The 22,205-nt window shown below is 36.8% G+C and overlaps 1 protein-coding gene across 1 annotated transcript in view; it reads left to right on the forward strand.

The window, feature by feature from the left end:
• The window catches only part of TTC3 (tetratricopeptide repeat domain 3), a 124,636-nt gene that overhangs the window by 66,490 nt on the left and 35,941 nt on the right, over nucleotides 1-22,205 (forward strand). The window contains exons 22-32 of the mRNA XM_032354787.1: nucleotides 866-988; nucleotides 1,984-2,085; nucleotides 3,471-3,563; nucleotides 4,349-4,413; nucleotides 5,428-5,564; nucleotides 7,534-7,860; nucleotides 10,174-10,425; nucleotides 13,882-13,928; nucleotides 14,871-14,927; nucleotides 15,681-15,754; nucleotides 17,064-17,225. Coding sequence (XP_032210678.1) covers nucleotides 866-988; nucleotides 1,984-2,085; nucleotides 3,471-3,563; nucleotides 4,349-4,413; nucleotides 5,428-5,564; nucleotides 7,534-7,860; nucleotides 10,174-10,425; nucleotides 13,882-13,928; nucleotides 14,871-14,927; nucleotides 15,681-15,754; nucleotides 17,064-17,225 — 1,439 coding nt within the window. The remainder of the gene's footprint in view (nucleotides 1-865; nucleotides 989-1,983; nucleotides 2,086-3,470; nucleotides 3,564-4,348; nucleotides 4,414-5,427; nucleotides 5,565-7,533; nucleotides 7,861-10,173; nucleotides 10,426-13,881; nucleotides 13,929-14,870; nucleotides 14,928-15,680; nucleotides 15,755-17,063; nucleotides 17,226-22,205) is intronic.

The following is a 22,205-nucleotide window of genomic DNA, read 5'->3' on the forward strand; positions in this document are numbered from 1 at the left end:
AAGGAGCCAGACAAAAGGGCATGTGTTGTATGATTGTATTTACCTGAAATTTCCAGAACAGGCAGATCTGTATTTAGAGACAAAGTAGATTAGTGGTTGTCAGGGGCTTGGGGATTGGGGGGAAATGAGAAGGGACTGCTAATGGAGATGGAATTTTTTGCTGGGTGATAAAACTGTCTAAATTTAGACTGAGGCCGTTGTTGAACAACTCTGTGGATATACTGAAGACCACTGAACTATATGCATTTTAAATGTGTAGATTGTGTGATATGTGAATTATATCTCAACAAAACTGTTTTAAAAAAAAATCACTGGATGTTCTCTTTATAGTAGATTGGGGTGGAGACAGAGGAACTCTCAAGAACAAAAAGTCAGCACTGGAGCGACAGCACTGAGCCTGATGCAGGGCTTGATCTCACAACCCTGAGATCATGATCTGAGCCAAAATCAAGAGTCAGGCACTTAACCAGTTGAACCACCCAGTTGCCCCATATATCAACCTCCTTCTAAAAAGAAAAGCTAAGGGGTGCCTGGGTGGCTCAGTCAGTTGAGCATCTGCCTTTGGCTCAGGTCCTGATCCCAGGGTCCTGGGATAGAGCCCTGCATCAGGTTTCCTGCTCAGCAGGGAGTCTGCTCCCTTTCCTCCCTGGCTTGTGCTCTCTCACTATCTCTTTCACTCTCAAATAAATAAATAAAATCTTTAAAAAGAAAAACTTTAAAAGTTATATGTAGTTTTTTCTTCTGTAAAAAACATTTTGTCATTCATATGCTGAAAGTCTTTTGATGGCAAGAAGTTATTGAAACCATAAACACTTTTATTGACAAATTAGTGTTGTAATATTGTTTTTGTTTATTTTTGTTTTAGATGCTGTTAGAGAAATTTATTGAAGAATGCAGGTTCCCTCCAGTGCCAGATGCCATTTGTTGCTATCAGAAGTGCCGTGGATATTCCAAAATCCAGATATATATAACTGATCCAGACTTCAAGGTACATAATGAATGTACAGTAGGACAGTAACTTGCAGAATTGTGCCTTAAAATGGATTCAGAACAAATTCTGTAACTGGAGAAGTTTTCTGTTGTTGGCAGTTTCATGTCCTCTCTTCTGCCCTATCCCCTGGACTTCTGTAGGTCTGCATCATCTCATTTGGGGACCCAGGACCGCTAAGTAAACACTGAGTGCAGGGATAGTAACCTAAGAAGGCAGTCTAGCTAATTCTATTTCCCTTTTCTAGCCACTGTTCATATAACTTGCCTCTTTCTTAAGAGCACAGGAAAGAAAATGAGATTGTTACTTCTCTCTCTCTTTTTTTTTAAGGTTTTTTAAATTTATTTGACACACAGAGAGAGATCACTAGTAGGCAGAGTGGCAGGCAGAGACGGGGGTGGGAAGCAGGCTCCCTGCTGAGCAGAGAGCCTAATGTGGGGCTTGAGCCTGATGTGGGGCTTGGTCCCAGGACCCTGAGATGATGACCTGAGCTGAAGGCAGAGGCTTAATCCACTGAGCCACCCAGGCACCCCGAGACTGTTACTTGTGATTGATTTTTAATTTCTTGTAAAATTTGAATCCAGGAAATCTAAAGGCTATTGTGACTACTGAATTATCTTCTAGAAACCTAAGTCTGAATCCAGGTCTGGCACTTAACTGAGTTCCTGGGCCTTACTTTATTCAAGAAGATAGGAACTGCCTACTCTCCCTGGTTAGTAGATCAGATGAATAATGTTTGTGAATCATTTGATACTATAAAGGATGATGTATGCTATGGATAGGAATATGTCAGTCAAGTTCTCTATCTCTAGCACTAGGGATTTAGGAGTATAGAAGGATTTTATTTACCCAGGAAAGAATGTGATATCTAGTTACATTTGCCAGGTGAATGCAGACAGCTCTCTCTTTGCTTAGTATCTGTGTTGTGATTGTGAAAGAGTGTGTGTATGTATAGGCATCTTTAAATTGTGTTAATCACTGTTTTAAACCTCTAGGGTTTTATACGAATTAGCTGCTGCCAGTACTGTAAGATAGAATTTCACATGAACTGTTGGAAGAAGTTGAAAACAACAACTTTTAATGATAAAATTGACAAGGTAAGTTCACAGTTTGTCTGGATTTTGTAGTATGCTTAATTTATGTTAATTTTTTTCCCTGAGATTCTTTAGGAAACGTTTTTAGTGAATATCAATTCTTTTCTGTGCCTTCTAACCATAACTAAAAAGTTTTAAATTAAAACTTTAATGAAAAAGTACAAAATCAGTTTTTGTATTTATTTTATACTGAGATAAGGGCAATAACCATAGAGGCCTTTAATAAAATATTTAACCAATTTTTATGTGGGGAATCTTAACAAAAATAAAAGTTGAAATGTCTGATGTTAGTGTTCTGATGTAGCATTAGGGTCTCACATTTTTTACTTTCTACCAAATTTGATGATATACTTTGTACTAAGAAATAAATTTGGCACTGCCACTATTCATTGTGGTTTTTCTTAATTAGCAAGATAATGTTGATTACCACTAGCTAGATATACTTTGAGAGAAGGCACAATTTTGTAATCTTACTTGCATTCATTTGTTTCTGATTCCTATAAGCTATGGACTTTAAAAAAGAAAACTATTTTCTTTTTTTAATGTTACTTATTTATTTATTTTTATTATTGTGTTCGATTAGCCAGCATACAGTATATCATTAGTTAAGAAGACCATTTTCTATACTGCTTAGCTTCATGTAAGCCCCTGTTCTTGTTGGAGAGAAGAGTGAGGTGCTTGTGCTAGGTGTTTCTTAGCAAGAGGAATTTTTCAACTTTGGTAGAATTAAATTCTCACATTTTATGCATTTTCACATAGTTAACCAAAGATACAATGATATAACCAAATAATTGTTGCCATTGAGTCACTTTTGCTGTGTCTTTGACATTAATTCAATGTCTCTAGTTACACATGCACCCTTAGTGCTCTTTTCCTGTGAGTTAAAATAGTCCCTGTAAATTAGTCACCTTGCACTAGGATATACTGAAGTAATGCATAACCTAAGTATATCTTGATTTATAATAAGAAAAGATCATCTCTTTTAACGATTACATTAATCGTCCTAGAGTTCTGCAGCTGTGGGCCAGTAGCTCTTGTCTGTGTAACTGTGTTGTTTGTTTCTGAATAGAGGTCGAATGACCAGAACATATTCCTGTAGGAGAGGGTAAAGAGCAATGGCCAGTCCATTCACTGTTTCTTAAAGCTTTTGCGTGGATGTAGGGTACATTATGTCAGTTCACTCTACAATGGCCAAAGCAAGTCACGTGGTCAGTCCTATATTCCTTCTCCAAGGGAGGCTCTGAAAGTCAGAAGACAAGGAGGGGGAACTTTCAGTGCTTCCCTAAAGGAGGTTTTAGACATATCTTGACTGTTCCTGATGGTTAAAATTGTGTACATATATAAATTTATTCTGAGATATAGCACTTGTTTTTTTTTTAATCAAATAGGATTTTCTACAAGGAATTTGTCTTACCCCTGACTGTGAAGGAATCATTTCTAAGATAATCATTTTCAGCAGTGGTGGTCAAGTTAAATGTGAAGTAAGTAATCTAATAGAGGAAAACATTACCAAATTGTTAACCAAAATGTTTATAACTTTAAAATATGATTTAAATTTGGTAATTGTACAGTTTGGATCTTGTGTTATCTAGGAGAAGTGTTCCTTAATTTAAGAAAATATAAGAAATATTAGGATGTCAGAATGTATCTTTGCAATGAAGGATTCTCAAATTCTTTCATTTCCTCAAAGAGGATACCTTTTACATTTTAGTTTCATGGTTTTTGTTCTTTTTGATAATCTTGTTTTCTTAACCCTCAGTGAATTTTGGGGTATTAATGAGGGTGGAGTTCTTAGGGAGGGGAGAGGATGTTTGAAGGATTACCTTTCACTTCACTATATGGGAGTATTAGGAGTGGGTTGTTCTAAAGGTATTTGCAGTTTATTTGATCTGGTTACTCTTTATATATATATGTATATATATGTATATACATATATATATATGTATATACATATATATATATGTATATACATATATATACATATTTATATAAAGAGTAACCAGATCAAATATATATATATCAAATATATATATATATATATTTTTTTTCTTTTTTTTTGAGCTTCCTAAAGTTTACTCTTTTGTTCTTCTTTTCAGTAAATTGTTTTGCTAAACTTTTCTGGGCTTTTGTCTGGGTCAGAACATCATCCCTGTTCTATAGCAAATTGAACATTGGCTGTGTGTGCTTCTGAACTGTTATTTATGGTTTTGTGCTTTATGTCATGAGAGTATGAGACAAATTTTAGATGTCTTTGTTTTGTTTAAAGTTCGAACACAAGGTCATAAAGGAAAAGGTTCCTCCAAGACCTATTCTGAAGCAGAAATGTTCTAGGTAAGATTTTTAACTATCAATCAGTAGTTTAATCATGTCTATTAGAATATGCTTCTATAAATGCAGATTTCTAAATTATATTATTTTTTTAAATGGCTGTATGTACTTATTCAAATAAGTGGTGTTTAAATGAATTTTATGGATATTTAAAACTTAAAGAGAACAAGCCTATGGTTAAATACTAAAAGCTTGAATAAGTATTATTTGGTGGTTGAATTTTTAAGTAAAATTATGACATTTGATGCTGTGAAATGACATGTTGATTAATAGCTTTGGCATTAGATAAAATTGATACAATTAGCTCTCAGTTGTTTAAACTTTAATTCCAAAAGCATTTTTCTTTTTTATCTCTTCAGAAAACATTTTTGAACCAATGACTTTTTCTTATCCTGAAAAACTCAATATACTATAAAAAATATTCACTTGTATATGTTATTGTTTAGATCAAATAATTCCAGTCCTTTTTTTTTTCCTCCTCCTTTTTGGTCTTGCTTCTTGTCCTCCATTCCAAGAAGTGATTTTTTTCATCTTTGTGACCAAGAAAAACAAAAGAAAAGATGAACGGAATTATTTGTTAAAGGGAATTCATTGTAAACCATATCAAGCAAATTCCAGTGTTGTGGGCCATTATTGCGATGTGAAAATAATATTTTACTGTGTGATCTTTCTTTGAAATGAGTGTACATATATATTATCTTACAGGATAATTTATACTATTTTTATATACCCTAAGCAATAACTTACCTACATGGAAATAACATTTGTACAATGTGTGCATGCCACCCTTAATTATGAGTTACTCAGTCACTGAGTTCTTGCTTTCATGAAATAAGTACCCTAATTTTAATTGAACATGTCAACAAATTTTTTATATTAAGGAGAAGATGCAGACCAAGTTCTGTATTAAAAGGGAAACTTTGAGCTTACTACTTGGAGGATGGTTTCTGTAATGGGCAGATAGTTGACTGAGTTTATAACAAAGGCAAATTATCACTAATTGTAAATTCTTAACAGTCTAGAGAAGCTAAGACTGAAAGAAGACAAAAAATTGAAGAGAAAGATCCAAAAAAAAGAAGCAAAAAAATTAGCACAAGAAAGAATGGAAGAGGACTTAAGAGAAAGTAATCCCCCCAAAACTGAAGAGCAGAAAGGTATGCTAAAGTAGAGGCATGGTGAAAGTAATATCCTCTTGCTTAAAAGTGTAAACACAAATATCCATCTTATTGGGGATTATATTAATTGTTACTGAATTTAAATTTAGATTTCAATTTGTATTTTAGTACCGCTACTTTCTTGTGTTGCTCTGAGATGGGGAGAGGTTGGTGTAAAGAGCACTGTATTTGGAAGCAGGACATACACAGGGATTCTAAATCTTCAGACACAGGGATAGCAGTAAGCTAACATGGGGCAAGATCTTTGTCCGCTTCCTCATCACTGCAGTGACGATGGAAATAATAGCTGACGTGCATATTGCATGTTTGATAGTGTTCTGTGAACTCCACTGTGCAGAGTTAGATTCTAAAACACTGAACATGAATTAGCTACTAATTATCTGAAATAATGCTGAGTTCAAATAAAGAAGCAGTTCATAAAAGGTGCTGTAGGGATTACCTAACCCAGCCTTCTGTTTTATGTTTGTCTTGTTATTATTCCCTGATCACCATGGGAATGTGATTACACTGTCCCTGTGAGCATATTTACTTCCAGGTTTTTTTCTTAATTAAGAGTTTTTTTTTTTTTTTTTTTTTTTTTTAAGTTGAGGAATAAAGGACATAATATTACATGAGTTTAAGATGTACAACATGATGTATATATTGTATATTCGTATATATCGCAAAATTATCACTATAGTAAGTCCAGTTAACATCCATTACAATGCATAGTTACAGAATTTGTTTTCTTATGACAGGAACTTTCAAGATTTACTCTTCAAGCTGCTTTGAAATATGCAGTACAGTATTATTATTTATTATTTTTAAGTAGGCTCCACACCTAGCATGGGGCCCAGTGCAGGACTTGAACTCATGACCCTGAGATCAAGACCTGAGCTGAGATCAAGAGTCAGACCCTTAACCAACCAACTGAGCCACCCAGGTGCCCCACAATATAGTAGTATTAACTATAGTCACCGTGCTGGACATTACATCCTCAGGAGTACTTTCAGTTTTCAGTTGAAGTTATTCTTTCTCGTTTTCTGTGATGGCTGTTACCAAAATGAAACACTTCCTCTTGTTTTTATTTTTTATTTAGTATTCCATTAATGCTTCACAAATCAGTCAATATTATCCTTCCTACTATAGAAGTCTCCAGTGAATGTTTGTTTTTTTTTTAATTTTGGACGCTTCAAGAGGCTAAATGGCAATCCATTAGGGAGATGCATGGGTTGCGAAGATGAACTTCTGAGAGATTTTCCAGCCTGGAGTTAACATCTCCATGGGAACCTAAGGTTTAGGATCCAACAATAAGATGAATAACATTAACAATAACTACCAAATATTAATTGAATTTATAAATAAATGACCCTTTCAACTCTAGAAAAAAATCCTTTTGCAGTCTTTTTGGGTTTTTTTTAAAGATTTTATTTATTTATTTGACAGAGACACAGTGAGAGAGGGAACACAAGCAGAGGGAGTGGGAGAGAGAGGAGCAGGCTTCCCGCCAAGCAGGGAGCTGGATGTGGGGCTCGAACCCAGGACCCCACGATCATGACCTGAGTGGAAGGCAGACGCTTAAAGACAGAGCCACCGAGGCTCCCCAACCCTTTGCATTCTTAATGATTAAACGTAGTTACTAAATATAAAGTATAGGTAGTGATGAGGCTGGGTTAGGATTGTTGAATCTTATTTTAGAAGAACTAAGTTTTTAGATGTTACATGAGTGCTGTAGAGTGAAGGAGATAAGGTACTTTTGATATGTTTGATTTAATGTGAACTTTCATGTTTTCAAAGGTATTATTAAGTATATTCCAAATTTAAAATTTATTGAGTTTATTTAAAACATGAAGAATCCCTCTGAAGCATATTTTATATTATTATGTAGTGCTATATTATTTCTCTTCTCCGTTTATATCTTTGCAGATTGATCCGTTGCTCACTTTAACACACTTTTATTTATCCTTAGAAACTGCAGACAACGTTCAGAGTTGCCAGTTCCTTGATGACAGAATTCTGCAGTGCATAAAGCAATATGCTGACAAGATAAAATCTGGCATTCTGAACACTTCCAAGCTTCTCAAAGAATTGCTTTCTTGGAAGGTTTTAAGCACAGAAGACTATACAACTTGTTTTTCTAGCAGAAATTTTCTAAATGAAGCAGTGGACTATGTTATTCGTCACTTGATTCAAGAAAAGAATAGAGTAAAGACCAGGATATTTCTGCATGTTTTGAGTGAGCTTAAAGAAGTGGAACCAAAATTAGCCGCTTGGATCCAGAAACTTAACAGCTTTGGTATGCCACTGAGCTCTAGAGCTGCTGCTTAGTAGGAGGGGTGGACATCGGCCTCTGATCCCTTTTTCATTTTCTGTCATCGTTTATGATTTTTTTAAAATGTAGGACCACAAATTTTTATGGTTAAAAATATTATTCCCTTCCAACTCACAGTTTAGGTTATTTTATCGATAGGTTACAGTACACTTTCAAAAGGTGTAAACACAATAAAGTTTAGTCAGAAGATCCAGTCCTGTATTTTGCTAAACTATTTGTAAATGTTTAAACGAAGTCAGTGTTAGGCAGGTTATGGGGGAGCCCCCTGGAGGTGACTGAGTGCCCTCTGTGATCATCACTTCTAGTCAGATTCCTTAGAAAACTTAAGAGGAAGAGTGGGTGGATCTAATTGCTTAGGATCACTGAAAGCAAATCTGTATCTAAGGATTGTGAGAAAAATACTCCAAGGTTAGATCACAGGATTTTAAAACTCTGCTGCTGTTCCTGATTTTCCTGATTTGGTGGAGGAAGACCTTCCTCTCCCCACAAGCAGGCTCTTTGCCCAAGGCCATGCGGGGCAGAAAGCAGCTGCAGCTAGAGTTGTGGTCGAATGCTACCTTGAGATTTCTCTGGGTACCTACCAGGGCACTGTTTGTCTTGGTGACTTTGGGGGTAACTGGCCTCAGAGAGGAGGTGGTTCATTTGGCAGCTGTTGGATCCAAGGCCAGCAGGAGCCACAGAGGAGCAGTCCAAAGAGTGAGATGCCAGGCCTCTGCACGTCATCCCCATCTGCTGGAATTTTTAGGGACATGGAGCCCTTAGAATTCTAGAGTTTCAGAGAATATATTGATAAGTTTCTGTCAGTAGAAATAAAGTAAGATAGCAGGAAGCTCGGCATAGTTGATAGCTAAGTGCTGCTGCTTTGAGCATAGGTCTGCATGGGTTTCTGGTCCCAGAATGTTACTTGTAAGTGATAAGGTTGTCATGTGCACCTGTTAACAATCAAATAAGTAAATTATGATGTTATTTTTCACTTTATTCTACTTTGGAAGATAGATTCAGGAGAAGGAAGCTTTCTGGTTATGCTTACCCACGCAAGAGTGCCTGCCACTGTTCTTTCAGTGTATGGTAGCATTTGAGACTTCTAGCTCACTGACGGAAATGTTAATGTGTCCTTTTGATATAATGCACATTTATTCTGAAGATTAAAGTCATTTTAATAAGTATATACACATTATTTTAATGCAGTTTTTATTTTAAAAAGCTCTAAAATGACCTCAACCATGTTGATTAGTAAGGTTATACTATATCCCTGATGTAAAGCTCATATTTATTTATTAAAGGCAAATAATTTCCAATTCCTGGAATTTTATTTCCTTCTCAACGAAAAATATATACTGTAGGGTCACATCATGTGTTTCTTTAACATGAGAGGTCAGTTTATATGTGGGGTGTGGGGAGAGCCAACATTTTAATTGTAGATGTGACCTCTTGCCTTCCCTTCAGTGAGCACATTTTTTCATGCAGCATGAAGTCTGTAAGGTAACTGTTTCATTTGGAGGAAACCCATCCAGGGTAGCTCTGACTCAGCAGTCCGCTTCATATGCTGAGAAACTGGCTGACATAAGAGGCAAGTGGTGCTGTGTTCGAGATTGGTGGGAAGATAGACCGAACTGGTCTTTGCCTTTTGGAGGCTGTGTTAGTAAGGGTAGGGGCACATCATCCCTTCGGAAGAGTGGTATGAGGTTGCAGCTGCTTCTTTTTCTGATGGTTAGAAGGTGGAATAAAAGTGGGAATGGTGACCACAATTTTGGTTTTTGGAGGAGGGTAAGGAGCCATTAAATGGAGGTGTTGGAAGGGTGGTTTGTTTACCCCTTTCCTGTTTTAAAGGCACTTGCGAAGAATTTCCATTTTATTGTTATTATAGAATATATGTAGAAAAGAACTAAAATCTTGCTAGTTTGTACTAATTAGGATAAAAATCATTTTGAATTAGTAAAAAAGTTGTAATAATTTTATAGGAATTTAATGCCTTGTTTTCATTGCTGAAGTCTAATAAAAATGACCATAGGAACTTGTAATATATGAACAATTCTGTAAGGTGGCTTTGGCCCACCTTATTCAACTAATAGATAAGAACTATTGTAATTAGCATGTCGGTGTTAAGTGGTATTCCTAGAGTACAAAGTAGCTTGAACAAGCTTGTATTCAGGCATGTGTTTTCACTGAAAATCTCGGCAAGATATAACCGAACTGCTTTCAGAGATGTAAGATTGAATGCGATTTTATGTTAAATGATTTTTCCTTTTTCTGATTTGGGTTTTGTTTTCATTACAGGTTTAGATGCCACAGGACCTTTTTTTTCTCGTTATGGAGCATCTCTTAAGGAGCTTGATTTTAGCATCATGACTTTTCTCTGGAATGAGAAATATGGTCATAAACTAGCCTCTATAGAAGGAAAGCAACTTGATTACTTTTGTGAGCCAACATCACTGAAGGAAGCGCGGTGTTTAATATGGCTGCTAGAAGAGCACAGAGACAAGTTCCCGGCACTGCATAATGCTCTAGACGAGTTCTTTGACATAATGGGTGTGTGGGTTGAGTTTCAATGTATATTATATCTGGTCTGACAGGGAAAACAAATCTGTGAAGAACCTAGCTTATTTAATACTTGACAAAATAGAATTATTATGGTATAGCCTGCTTATTTGGGGAAGTAAGTGATGAAGAATAGTGATTTATTTTTTTTATTTTTTTTATTTTTTAGATGTCATGTTTTTACTCTGTTGAGCTAAGTTTGGTAGGGATGCTCAGATGGGTGTGTTACACTGATAAGATACCTGCTCTTCTCATCTTAGATACATTGACAGTATCATGGCAAAGGTTGATTATTAAATGGACAGAATTTATCAGTGAATGGTTTGAATTGTAACCTTCAAGAAAACATTGCCCTGCAGAGGAAGTGATGTTTGCAGAATCTAGAAATAGCATAGCTGTTGTAGTGGGAAGAACTTAGAATGGGGAGTCAGGAAAGTAGGCTGTGGCCCAGCTTCTTCTCTCATTCAGTTCACTAAAAACCTTGTTTTTACTACTGCTTTAAGGCTCCTGCCCAAGCTGGGTGTTAACTCAGAAATGCTTATGCTAGTTCCTGCCCTTAAGGACCTTATATTGTGGAAAAGGGAATGAGATGAATATACGAATAACTATAATGTGGACATAAGCTCAGTAAGAGAGGACCCGAAAGGTGCTGGTGGTTGAAATGGAGGATCAGGCACTAGTGTTCTTCCTTGGGAAGGTGAAGCCTTGGTGCAGAGCTCGAGTTGGAGCTGTGAATGTGAGTGTAGTCAGGTAGCTGGACATTGGACTTAAGAGACATGGGGTCGAGGGGAGTTGGGTACATGTTTGGGTAGCAGCATGGAGTCCAGTTGAGCAGAATAGGATGACTAGTAGTTAATTCCTTAGCTTCTCTTGGATCTTAGTTTCTTTTCTTTTTTTTTTTTTTTTAAAGATTTTATTTATTTATTTGACAGAGAGAAATTACAAGTAGATGGAGAGGCAGGCAGAGAGAGAGAGAGAAGCAGGCTCCCTGCTGAGCAGAGAGCCCGACGCGGGACTCGATCCTAGGACCCTGAGATCATGACCTGAGCCGAAGGCAGCGGCTTAACCCACTGAGCCACCCAGGCGCCCCGGATCTTAGTTTCTTTATCATTGAATGATAGGATTTGGAGCCTGTGGTCTGTGTAGTCCCATTTTGCTACAAAATTCTGATATTCTTAGATTCTAAATTGATTTTAACTTTTTAAAAAAAATTTATTTATTTATTTGACAGAGATCACAAGTAGGCAGAGAGCCAGGCAGAGAGAGAGGAGGAAGCAGGCTCCCCGCTAAGCACAGAGCCTGATATAGGGCTCGATCCCAGGACCCTGGGATCATGACCTGAGCTGAAGGCAGAGGCTTTAACCCACTGAGCCACCCAGGCGCCCCTGATTTTAACTTCTTATCTTTGGTACTACATGTGTGTCTTATGATACCCCCCTTCCCTACTTTCCTTCCTCATTCCTCAGCATCTGATTTACTGACTGTCAGGAGTTAGACTTTTAAATTTCATGCTTTTTTTTTTTATTTTTATTTTATTTTTATTTTTTTTTTAGATTTTATTTATTTATCAGAGAGAAGAGAGGGAGAGTGAGTGAGCACAGGCAGACAGAATGGCAGGCAGAGGCAGAGGGAGAAGCAGGCTCTCTGCCGAGTAAGGAGCCCGATGTGGGACTCGATCCCAGGACGCTGGGATCATGACCTGAGCCGAAGGCAGCTGCTTAACCAACTGAGCCACCCAGGCGTCCCACATGCTTTTTTTTTTAAAAGGCACATTAAAAGATCTGGCCTTGTACAAAAGTATCATACATTATAAAGTTCATATGTAAAAGGAACTAAAAAGATTGCTTTTGTTGTGGTTCTTAGGAAGGAGCACATTCAAATATAGATGGCTTTGTGACTGGAGGCAACATATTACTTGATAGCCTGCATTTATTGCCATCAGTTTGCTGCTACTGGTAATAAAATGCTGTTTGGTGATTGAGCTTATAAAACCTGATGCTTGGATCACACAACAAAAATAACTAAAAAGGACACCCTCTTAGTGTGCACTTTTTTTTTTTTTTTTTTTTTTTGGTACCCTAACAATGTAGTCCATCTGGCTATGACTATTCCTCTGCTTTTAGTCATAGAGTCAGAAGCCACCAGCCAAATGACTGGCCATCCCAACAGATTTTCTCCTCCAGTAGCTCTGCTTCTCACTTTTATCCCAGATATTTTCAGTTTTATCTCATTTCATTTAAAGGGATGATTATATTTCTTAAAACTTTTCGGAATCCACTGGTCTTGTATTCAAGTATTGAATGAAAGTATTCAATAATGTCACCAATGCTATGATAATTTGTTGGAATTCCAGCCTCTCTTCAACTCTGCATACTATTTTCCTGTTGGTATTGATTTGTAGACAGCTAAAAGGCCCCTTCAGGGCAGTGTGGCTGAACTCATTTACTATTATCCCTGGAGATCTATTTTTTCTAAATTATTCTTAGTAACATTGTTATATGTCTTGTATCTAAGCAGGAAACCCTGAAATTAATCTCACTTCTTCCTTTTTTCTATTACCCCATGTCTAGTTTGTTACCAGTTCCAGTAAGCTTTATCTTTGATCTGTCCTTTCCTGTCCCTCTCCACTTCCTTACATCAGAGCCTTAGTAATATTTCCATCATTAGACCATCCTGGTAGCCTCCAAACTGGTCTCTATGCCTCCAGACCTTTCACTCCAGATCTTCCTCTTTATATTGCCACTAGTGACTTTTCTAGAACATCTGATTGTGTAATGATTTTGTTAAACACTTGCTTTGTTTTGCCTACACATCATCTGTCTGGGTTTATCAGTACTCTCCCCATCTGCCCTCTATACATGCATCTCATTTCTTGAAGGTGTGCAACCCTTCCTTGTGCTTTCCTGCCTGTGTCTTTCCTCAGGCATTTCCTCCAGCCCTGTACTACTCATTTGCCTGTTCAAGTCTCACTTTAATATAGCCTTCCCCCACCAAGCTCTTCCTGACCTCTCCTTGGGCCTTTATCCTTGAAAACTTTATTATTTCATTAGTTTTGTTTCCATTGTATTTATTGAGGCACGTAGCACACTGGGTTACAGATGTTTACCTGTTAGTGTATGTTGCACAATACACCTTAGGACACAAGCTTATTCGTGGCAGGGACTATTTCTGCATTTCTGTATTCCCGGCACCTGGCATAGAGTTTGATCCCTAGAAAGCACTCAAATCGTACTGAATTGGATTCACATTTTGTAGTTCTTTGTGGTTCGTTTCCTTTTAATGGGCCATTTTGCTCTTTGTTTCTAAACTAAATTAGTGTCAAAGCGAAATAAGGAGTAGAATATAGTTGATGATAGTAGTATCTGGGATGGTTCTCTTTAAGGCTTAATGTGCTGTTTGGCACTGCAAACTTCCATTTTCTCACATATCGTCGGTATTTTTCTACAGATAGTCGCTGCACTGTGTTAAGGAAACAAGACAGTGGTGATGTACTGGTAAGTTACTTGATTCCTTTAACTGTAGTGTGCTAATTTGTGTTAGTCAAAGAAGAGAGGAGTACCCAAGCCAGTGTTTATTTACATCACAGTGGCGTTCTAGAACCAAATCTGGAGGATTTCTGGCTGATGTATGCTCATTTATTAGAAAGTTAATACCAGTCTTCCTCTTAGAATTAGAGTGACAGCAAACTTAGGGGCTTAAATTAGACAGTGTCCATAAAGTTTTGCAACTAATAAATGTTAATTTCAGAAATAAGGAAGGAGTTGTTTGGTCTTCTCGCATAAAAATGAAAATCTATCTGTAATGATTAAAATTTTAATGTTTTGCACTGTAAGGAAAGTAAAGAGACTTTGTTTTGAATGGCTCCAAACTGAGTTCAAGTTAAAATAATCACAGAGTTTTTCTTAGTAGGTTGTGGCAGTTTTCAGACAGAAAGATGCTTGTTTATTGAATTTTAGTATCAGGTCATCTGTACTTGAAATTTTGTCTTAATCTGCTGTTAAATACTGCCCAGGTAAGTATGGAAACACAGCTAACACAGCATGGGAAATTGAATGTCTTCTAAGTCCACCCTGCCCCCAAGGTTTAGCCAGCTATAGAGTGTCTAGTTTAGCTTAGTAAAAGGAATGTCATTAAAATGCTAGTAGCATATAACTGGAGTTACTCTAAAAGACTGATTAATTGCTTAAAATAACATAAATTTTCTTAAAAATGAGTTTAAAATGTTGGGGCAGTTTTAGTTATAGTCCTCATTGAGCATTCTCTTACTTTCTGTTATAGATCATAACACTAGCACTAACATACTAAATGTTATTTTTGTTCAGTATTTTTGTTATTTTATATATATTCAACTTGTGGCTAAAACACTATATCTTTATTGTGAGCTTTGTAATTCTGCTATTTGAGTTTTCATTGTTTTTTTCCTCCCATTTTTCCAGTTTAATTCTTCCAAGATAAAAAATAAAGGCAAGAAAAAGAAGCCAAAAGATTTAAAGGTATATTTTCTGTATCAATTCTTGTATAAAATAATTGAATATATAAATTAGATTAACCAATTTGGGGGGATATTTTGAAGCATTTTATAGAGAAAGACTTTTTTAAAAGATTTAATCTAGAATTCATGCCAAGCCCATGAGATAAATAGGGTGCTGTTTATCTTATGGTGGGTTCTCCTTGGCTGTCGTATATGTGGGGGCTCAGGGGGACAGGAGTTGAGACTGGGAACAAATGTTAGGGGAGGATGAGAGCAGCTGTTTGTAAGTTCCACTAAAACTTGCCTTTTTTTAAAAAAAAAAAAAAAAAGGAGGGGCACCTGGGTGGCTCAGTTGTTGGGGTCTGCCTTCGGCTCAGGTCATGATCCCAGAGTCCTGGGATCGGGCCCTGCATCGGGCTCCCTGCTTGGTGCGAGCCCTGCTTCTCCCTCACTGCAGCTCCCGTGCTTGTGTTCCCTCTCTCGCTGGGTCTCTCTCTGTCAAATAAATACATAAAAATATTAAAAAAAAAAAACTTGCCTTTTTATCTTTGACTTAAAATTTTTTCAGAGCATTGAATACTACCTGAATGTTAATTTGGGCTTATTTATGGCTGTTGTAACTTTTATTACTATGTGTTCCTGTACACAAGAAAAATTTAGTTAAGTCATATATTGGCAGTTTGCGTGCATATTTATATAAGCATTTGGTTTTAATACTAATTTTTTTAATAGAGTTCTAAAGTGGAAAGTCATTTTCATTTTTCTTTTAAACCAGCCTATGTTAGTGGGGTCTGGAACAGCTTCAGTAACAACAAATAATGAGACTGTCACTTCAGGTGAAGATCATAAGTAAGTACAATTAAAAATTTTTGCTTCATTTTAATTCAAATGTTTTGACTTAGCAAGTCGTGTTAATTTAACGTAAATTAAACTTGTGTTTTATTTCCCTAACTTCACTGTCTAAAGATGTGCATCTGTTATGACAACCTGGTGTGATCCATCTTGGTTGAATTAATGGCGTGGCTTGTCTGCATTAAGAATTCATACAAACTACATTAAAACCACTGGGCTAATGACATTCATTAGATCAGTTTGGGAACTTACTGTGTGTAAGATACTGTGGGAAAATCCTAGAAAATAGTCCTTAAAATATTCAGTGAAAAAAATGTCCTATTGGTAATCAGTAGCATATTTGCTATAGTAGGAGAGAGGAAGTTGTTCCAGGAGTAGTACATGATGTTGTGGTTTAGCCTTAGATGTGACCAGTTTTCAGTTACGTCTGGTTGTTGAAACTGAGTTTTCAGGAAACGAACAGACACATGAAGAAATAAAAGTAGTGAGTAGCAGTGACCTTTTTATGTCATTCCTTTAGGGACTAGAAACCCACATTTTTTTTTTCACATTTCTTAAAGAAGTTGTCAAAACAGCTGCTTTCCTACAGTCATTTTCATGGATTCTTTAAATGGAAGAATTATTTTAAATTAAAATAGTAATAGCCTATACTTAGATAGCACTTATATACCAGGTGCTGTTCCTTTGGCTTTACATATATAAACCCATTGAATCCACTCTTCCACTGTGAGAGGTAAGTACTGTTACTATGTCCATTTTACAGATAAGGAGACCTGTCATGCACAGTATAGATGAATGGTACAATTGAGTGATGTGCCCAAGAACCTGAAGCTTGTAAATAACAGAGCCAAGGAATTAAAGCCATTAAAACCTGGTTTTAGAATTCACACTGAAACTACCGCATCTTTTTAGAGTGCTAGAATCTTATATTTTAGAAAAATCTTTTTATTATTAAGTGTCTCAATCTCATTTTGACTTAATAGCAGTTATAATAAAATCTTTCATTTTTCTCTTTAACAAGTTACAATTAATGTAATATTATACTTCTAAAAATGGGAGTTTCAAAAAATTTGCTCTTGGGACCAGGGTTGGTACTTAGTTAAAAGTGCTTACTTAGCAGTCAGGCATATATATGTATTTGTGGAAGGGTAACTTTTCCACATTGAATTCTCTGGTAGTGTTTTTTTTGCATTGTAAAATTTAAATTTTACATGTTACATTATAAATTTTAAATTGTATAAAATTGGAATATTATCTGGGTAACCTCACAAATTTATGATTCACAAAATTGTTTTTTTATCTGCAGACGCAATTCAAATCCTGCAGGCCCATTTGTGGTACCTGACCACCTTCGGCAAGATGTAGAAGAATTTGAAGCTATCTATGAGCAGCACAGTAGTGAATATGTTGTCCGTAATAAGAAGCTGTGGGACATTAACCCAAAACAAAAATGTTCAACTCTGTATGAGTAAGTAGTTTAACATTCCTGCAAAAATTATTTTATATTGAAGCTGCCAGTTGAAGATCTCAAGTTGTTTGATTTGTGTCCATTGTGCTTATTAAAGGAATCATTTTATGGCTCACAACTTAGGGAAGAAAAGTACTTTTACAGCTTTTGTCAGGTATTACACGGAGTTAACTGAGTGTTTTTAACTATTAACTTTAGAATCCTAGTAATTACTGTTTTTTGTCAGTTTGAGCTGCTTAATATAGATATTTTCTAAGACTTATCTGGTATATGCTGATAGGACCTAAAGAGTTTCTAGCCATAATGTTGTTGTTTTTTTTAAAGATATATTTGTTTATTTGAGAGAGAAAGAGACGTATACACACATGTGCATGGATGGGAGTGCAAAGGGAGAGAATCTTCAGGCTGAGCGTGGAACTCGGCACTGGGCTTGCTCTTATGACCCGTGAGATCATGACCTGAGGTGAAACCAAGAGCCGGAAACCTAACTGATTCAGGTGCCCCCCAGGTCCCCTAGCCATAATCTTTTATCATGAATTCTAAGGCATATAGTTCTCCTCCCATTATCCTTAGTTTCGCTTTCCAAGGTTTCTCTTACTGCCATCAGTCGTGCTCTAGAAGCCGGTGGTCCTTCTGACATATTGTCAGAAGGTCCGTTGTAGCCTAACAGTGCATCACAGTGCCTCCATCACTCACCTCACTTCATCTTGTCATGTAGACATTTTATCATCCCCCATCATGGTGAGTACAGTGCAGTAAGATATTTTGATAGACCACATTCACATAGCTTTCATTACAGTATATTATTGTAACTGTTTTATTTTATTATTAGTGCTATTAATTTTTTATTGCACCTAATTTATAACTTAAACTTTATCATAGGTATGTATATGTAGGAACAAAACAGTATAAATAGGATTCAGTACTATCTGGTTTCAGGCATCCCTGGTGGTTTTGGAACATCTCTCTCTTGGATAAGGGTGGAGTTACGCATTTGACAAGGAGTAGTATGATGAGTTCATCTTACTGTTCCTTTGTTGGTGGCTGCGGATGTTTTGCATCTCATAAGTCCAGTGACAAGTTAATACGTCTGAGTGGGGTGGATAAAATAATGGAGTAAAGAGTTCAGGAAAATCTAGGAAGCAATTAACTGCTTAGTGCTTGCTATTAAGGCATTGCTACCTTCCTTAAGAAGAGAAATTGAGGGGCATCTAGCTCGCTCAGTTGGTTAAGCATCTGCCTTCAGCTCAGGTCCTGATCTCAGGGTCCTGGGATCAGGCTCCAACATCAAGCCGCATGTTGGGCTCCCTGCTCAGCGGGAGCCTGCTTCTCCCTCTCCAGCTCTGCCCTTCGACCTGCTTATGCTCTCTGTCTCAAATAAATAAAATCTTAAAAAAAGAAAAGAAAAGAAATTGAGGACTAAGACCTGCAATAAAAAACTAATTTAAAAGCTCTTCTCTCGGAAAATCTGTCACTCATCCATAATTTAGTCATTCCTCCTATTTTCCCCAGCTGCATTATTTCTTTTCAGTCTAGTTACGCTCGTAGATTCCTCTTCACGGTTTTTCTTCAGAGTTGAAATGCTGAACAAGTCATATTTCCAGAGAACTCTCCTGGATGACGTATGCAAACAGCTCTAAAGCTACACTAGTTATTTCTTAAAGTATGATAGGCTTTGCTTCAGACATCCAGAACTGAAGCTAAACTGTTTTTCTGAGGACCTTGCTTCTTAAAGATTTATTACTGTTATAAGTGAGAGGAGTTTAACAACTTAAGGGAAAAAAATGGGCTGATTTGTATTTTGAGGTAGAACTTAAAGTCATGAAGTTGTAGGAAGTTACACCTCAAAACAGTTGATTCTTTGAATTTTCAAAAGTAGACATATGATGATGGGCTTAAGAATTATTTTTTTTCAGGGGTTCCTGGCTGGCTCAGTCAGAGGAGCACATGTCTCTTGATCTCGGGGTTGTGAGTTCAAGCCCCATACTGGGTGTAGCGATTACTTAAGTGAACAAACAAAAACTTTAAAAAGAAAAAATACATAAATATTTCTTTTAGGAGCCAGTGGATGAAAAGAAAGAAAAATGAAACTACTACAATTTTCTTTATGATAGGAATGTAGAGAAAAAAAAAATACTAGGGAATCAAGAATATTGGGATCACTGCTTTAACTTTATCTTAAGTATTTCACGGTGAAGTAGGGGATTGGAAAGATTGGTGTTTAATTGACCTAATGCCCTTCTAGTTCTAATATTTTATGATTTTAGATAGTTGAAGCAAATTAAAATTTCAATGGATAGTATTCTGCACTTAGCTTTTCCTAACACCTCATCAGTGCTGTTAATTGGTTGGCCAGCGTTTTTTAACCACTTTGAGTTAAGCACTGTGGAAGATTGCAGAAAAAGTTAAGATACGGTCCTTTTATGCCGCTTGCAAATAGCAGGAGAGCTGAATTGATCATTGGTCAGGTAACAGTGTACTGCAAATAAAATTACTCTGAAATAAGAATCATGAGCTTGTATAAAACAGTGATTTTTTCAGAGGACCACACCTAGCGTAGGAGGGTGGGGGTGCCTTCTGAAATGTTTGCTCCATCCTTATCTGTTGCTGATGTGCCGGCAGTGACGGTAACAGCGCTGCAGGATGACCAACCATGACCCTTCCAGACGGTCATCATCCAGTTATGAAATTATATGTGCATATATACATAACTATTAATATCTCTGGCATAATTAGCTTTTTAAAAAAATTTAAACTCCTGCCACATGCTGTGTATCTAGTTTTTGTCTCTGGTCCTGAAGTGCAAAGTCTGAGACTTTGAGCAAGAACAGGCCATGATGAGAGAGATGAATCTTGTGTAACTTGTCAGGCGCGGAGTCACCCCATCATTTCAGTTGTCATCTAACATCTTTCTTTAGAGCTTTGGCCTCTGTCATGTCTGCTAAATAGCCACACCAGTACCACAGTTAAATGTGCATTGATGGGTGGATTATTAAGAAATCATATTTATGGTATTTTGGACCTACTGTGTGTCTTACAGAGATGATTTTTCAAGGCTAGTAAGATGTATAAATAGAATTAAATTCATTTTGTGTTGCATTTCAAATAATAGTGACTATAAAAATTTTATTCACAATATGGTTATAATACCGTTTTCCTTTGGGCTAGGGACCCGTGTTAAATTAAATTTTGTTCTACTCCAGTGTTTGAAAAATGCATTGCTTCTTAGCTAATGGAAAAAACATGTAGGCTCTATTTCTTTGAAAACATTTTTTTCTGATTGTAAAACTAATAATATAAATTACTGTGGAGTTTTTTTAAATAAAGGAAAAATAAAAATTATGAATAATTTTATTACCCAGATACAACCACAGTTAATTTTTGGTGTATATTCTTTCAGGCTTTTAAAATGTAGATGTGTAAAACATAGGTTTTAAAATTTATAAACTGTGATTTTACTATAATTCAGCTTTGTCATAACCTTTTTCACTCAAAATGCATAGTGAGGATTTTTTCATATCCTTGACTATTCAAGAACATGACTTTTATTAGTTGCTTGGTAATATACAGCAGATCTTCACTGGCATTTACCTTGCTAGCTATTGAAAAGCTCATTGTCAAATTACTTAGAGTGGTTTCCTTGCATGTAGTCTCTGTTTTTTAGTTATGCCATTTTGTATTTAAGTGTTTTAATCCAGGTGGAAAAGCTTTGTTTTTCAATGATTCTCTTTAGTATTCCTCATGGAGAGCAGAGAGTAAATACACATACACCATTCATGACCTAATGGAAAGTTTCCTCTCTTTAGAGGGGTGGTAGAGCCGAAGTTCTACCAATCAGCCAAAACCCTCAGCAAGAGGATTCTCCTTCAGACTCTTCTGCTTTTAGAGATTTCTCATTAAAAATGAAGTTTGAGGGGCCCCTGGGTGGCTCAGTTGGTTAAGCAACCGACTCTTGATTTCAGCTCAGGCTATGATCTCAGAGTCCTGGGATTGAGCCTCTTGTCGGCGGGGAGTCTGCTTGAAGATTGCTCACCCTCTCCCCTGCCCCTCCCCTCATCTGCGCTCTTTTTTTTTTTTTTTTTTAATTTATTTTTTATTTATTTTCAGCATAACAGTATTCATTATTTTTGCACCACACCCAGTGCTCCATGCAATCCGTGCCCTCTCTAATACCCACCACCTGGTACCCCAACCTCCCACCCCCTTGCCACTTAAACCCCTCAGATTGTTTTTCAGAGTCCATAGTCTCTCATGGTTCACCTCCCCTTCCAATTTCCCCCAACTCCCTTCTCCTCTCTAACTCCCCATGTTCTCCATGGACATGGAGGACTCTCTCTGCTTGACTTACTTCACTCAGCATAATCTCTTCCAGTCCCGTCCATGTTGCTACAAAAGTTGGGTATTCATCCTTTCTTACAGAGGCATAATACTCCATAGTGTATATGAACCACATCTTCCTTTATCCATTCATCGTTGAAGGGCATCTTGTTTCTTTCCACAGTTTGGCGACCGTGGCCATTGCTGCTATAAACTTTGGGGTACAGATGGCCCTTCTTTTCACTACGTCTCTATCTTTGGGGTAAATACCCAGGAGCGCAATTGGCGCCTCCTCCTACTTCCCTGCCATCTTGTTCCCCTCCCTCATCTGCGCTCTTGCACACATGAGCCCTCTCACTTTTTAAAATAAATAAAATCATTTAAAAAAATGAAGTTTGATGGGAATCTTAAAGTGAAAACAAATCTAATCTGTTACCTTGCAAAACAGTATGTGTATTGGGTAGTTTCAGTTGTAGAGATAATCCTAAGGGGAAAGTAGTCATCAAAAAACACTAGGTATTTAAAGTAGCATTGCTGATGAAAAGTCATGGCGTTTGGTCTTCAATCTTCATAGTATCAGTTACTTTGGTAGATGTTAATCATTTGCAATATAGTCCTTTATCTCGACCAGTGTCTTTACATAAAGTGGTTTCTTTTGCTCCA

The sequence above is a fragment of the Mustela erminea genome, chromosome 1 (genome assembly GCF_009829155.1).
Source record: "Mustela erminea isolate mMusErm1 chromosome 1, mMusErm1.Pri, whole genome shotgun sequence".
In the NCBI taxonomy this organism is placed as follows: domain Eukaryota; kingdom Metazoa; phylum Chordata; class Mammalia; order Carnivora; family Mustelidae; genus Mustela; species Mustela erminea.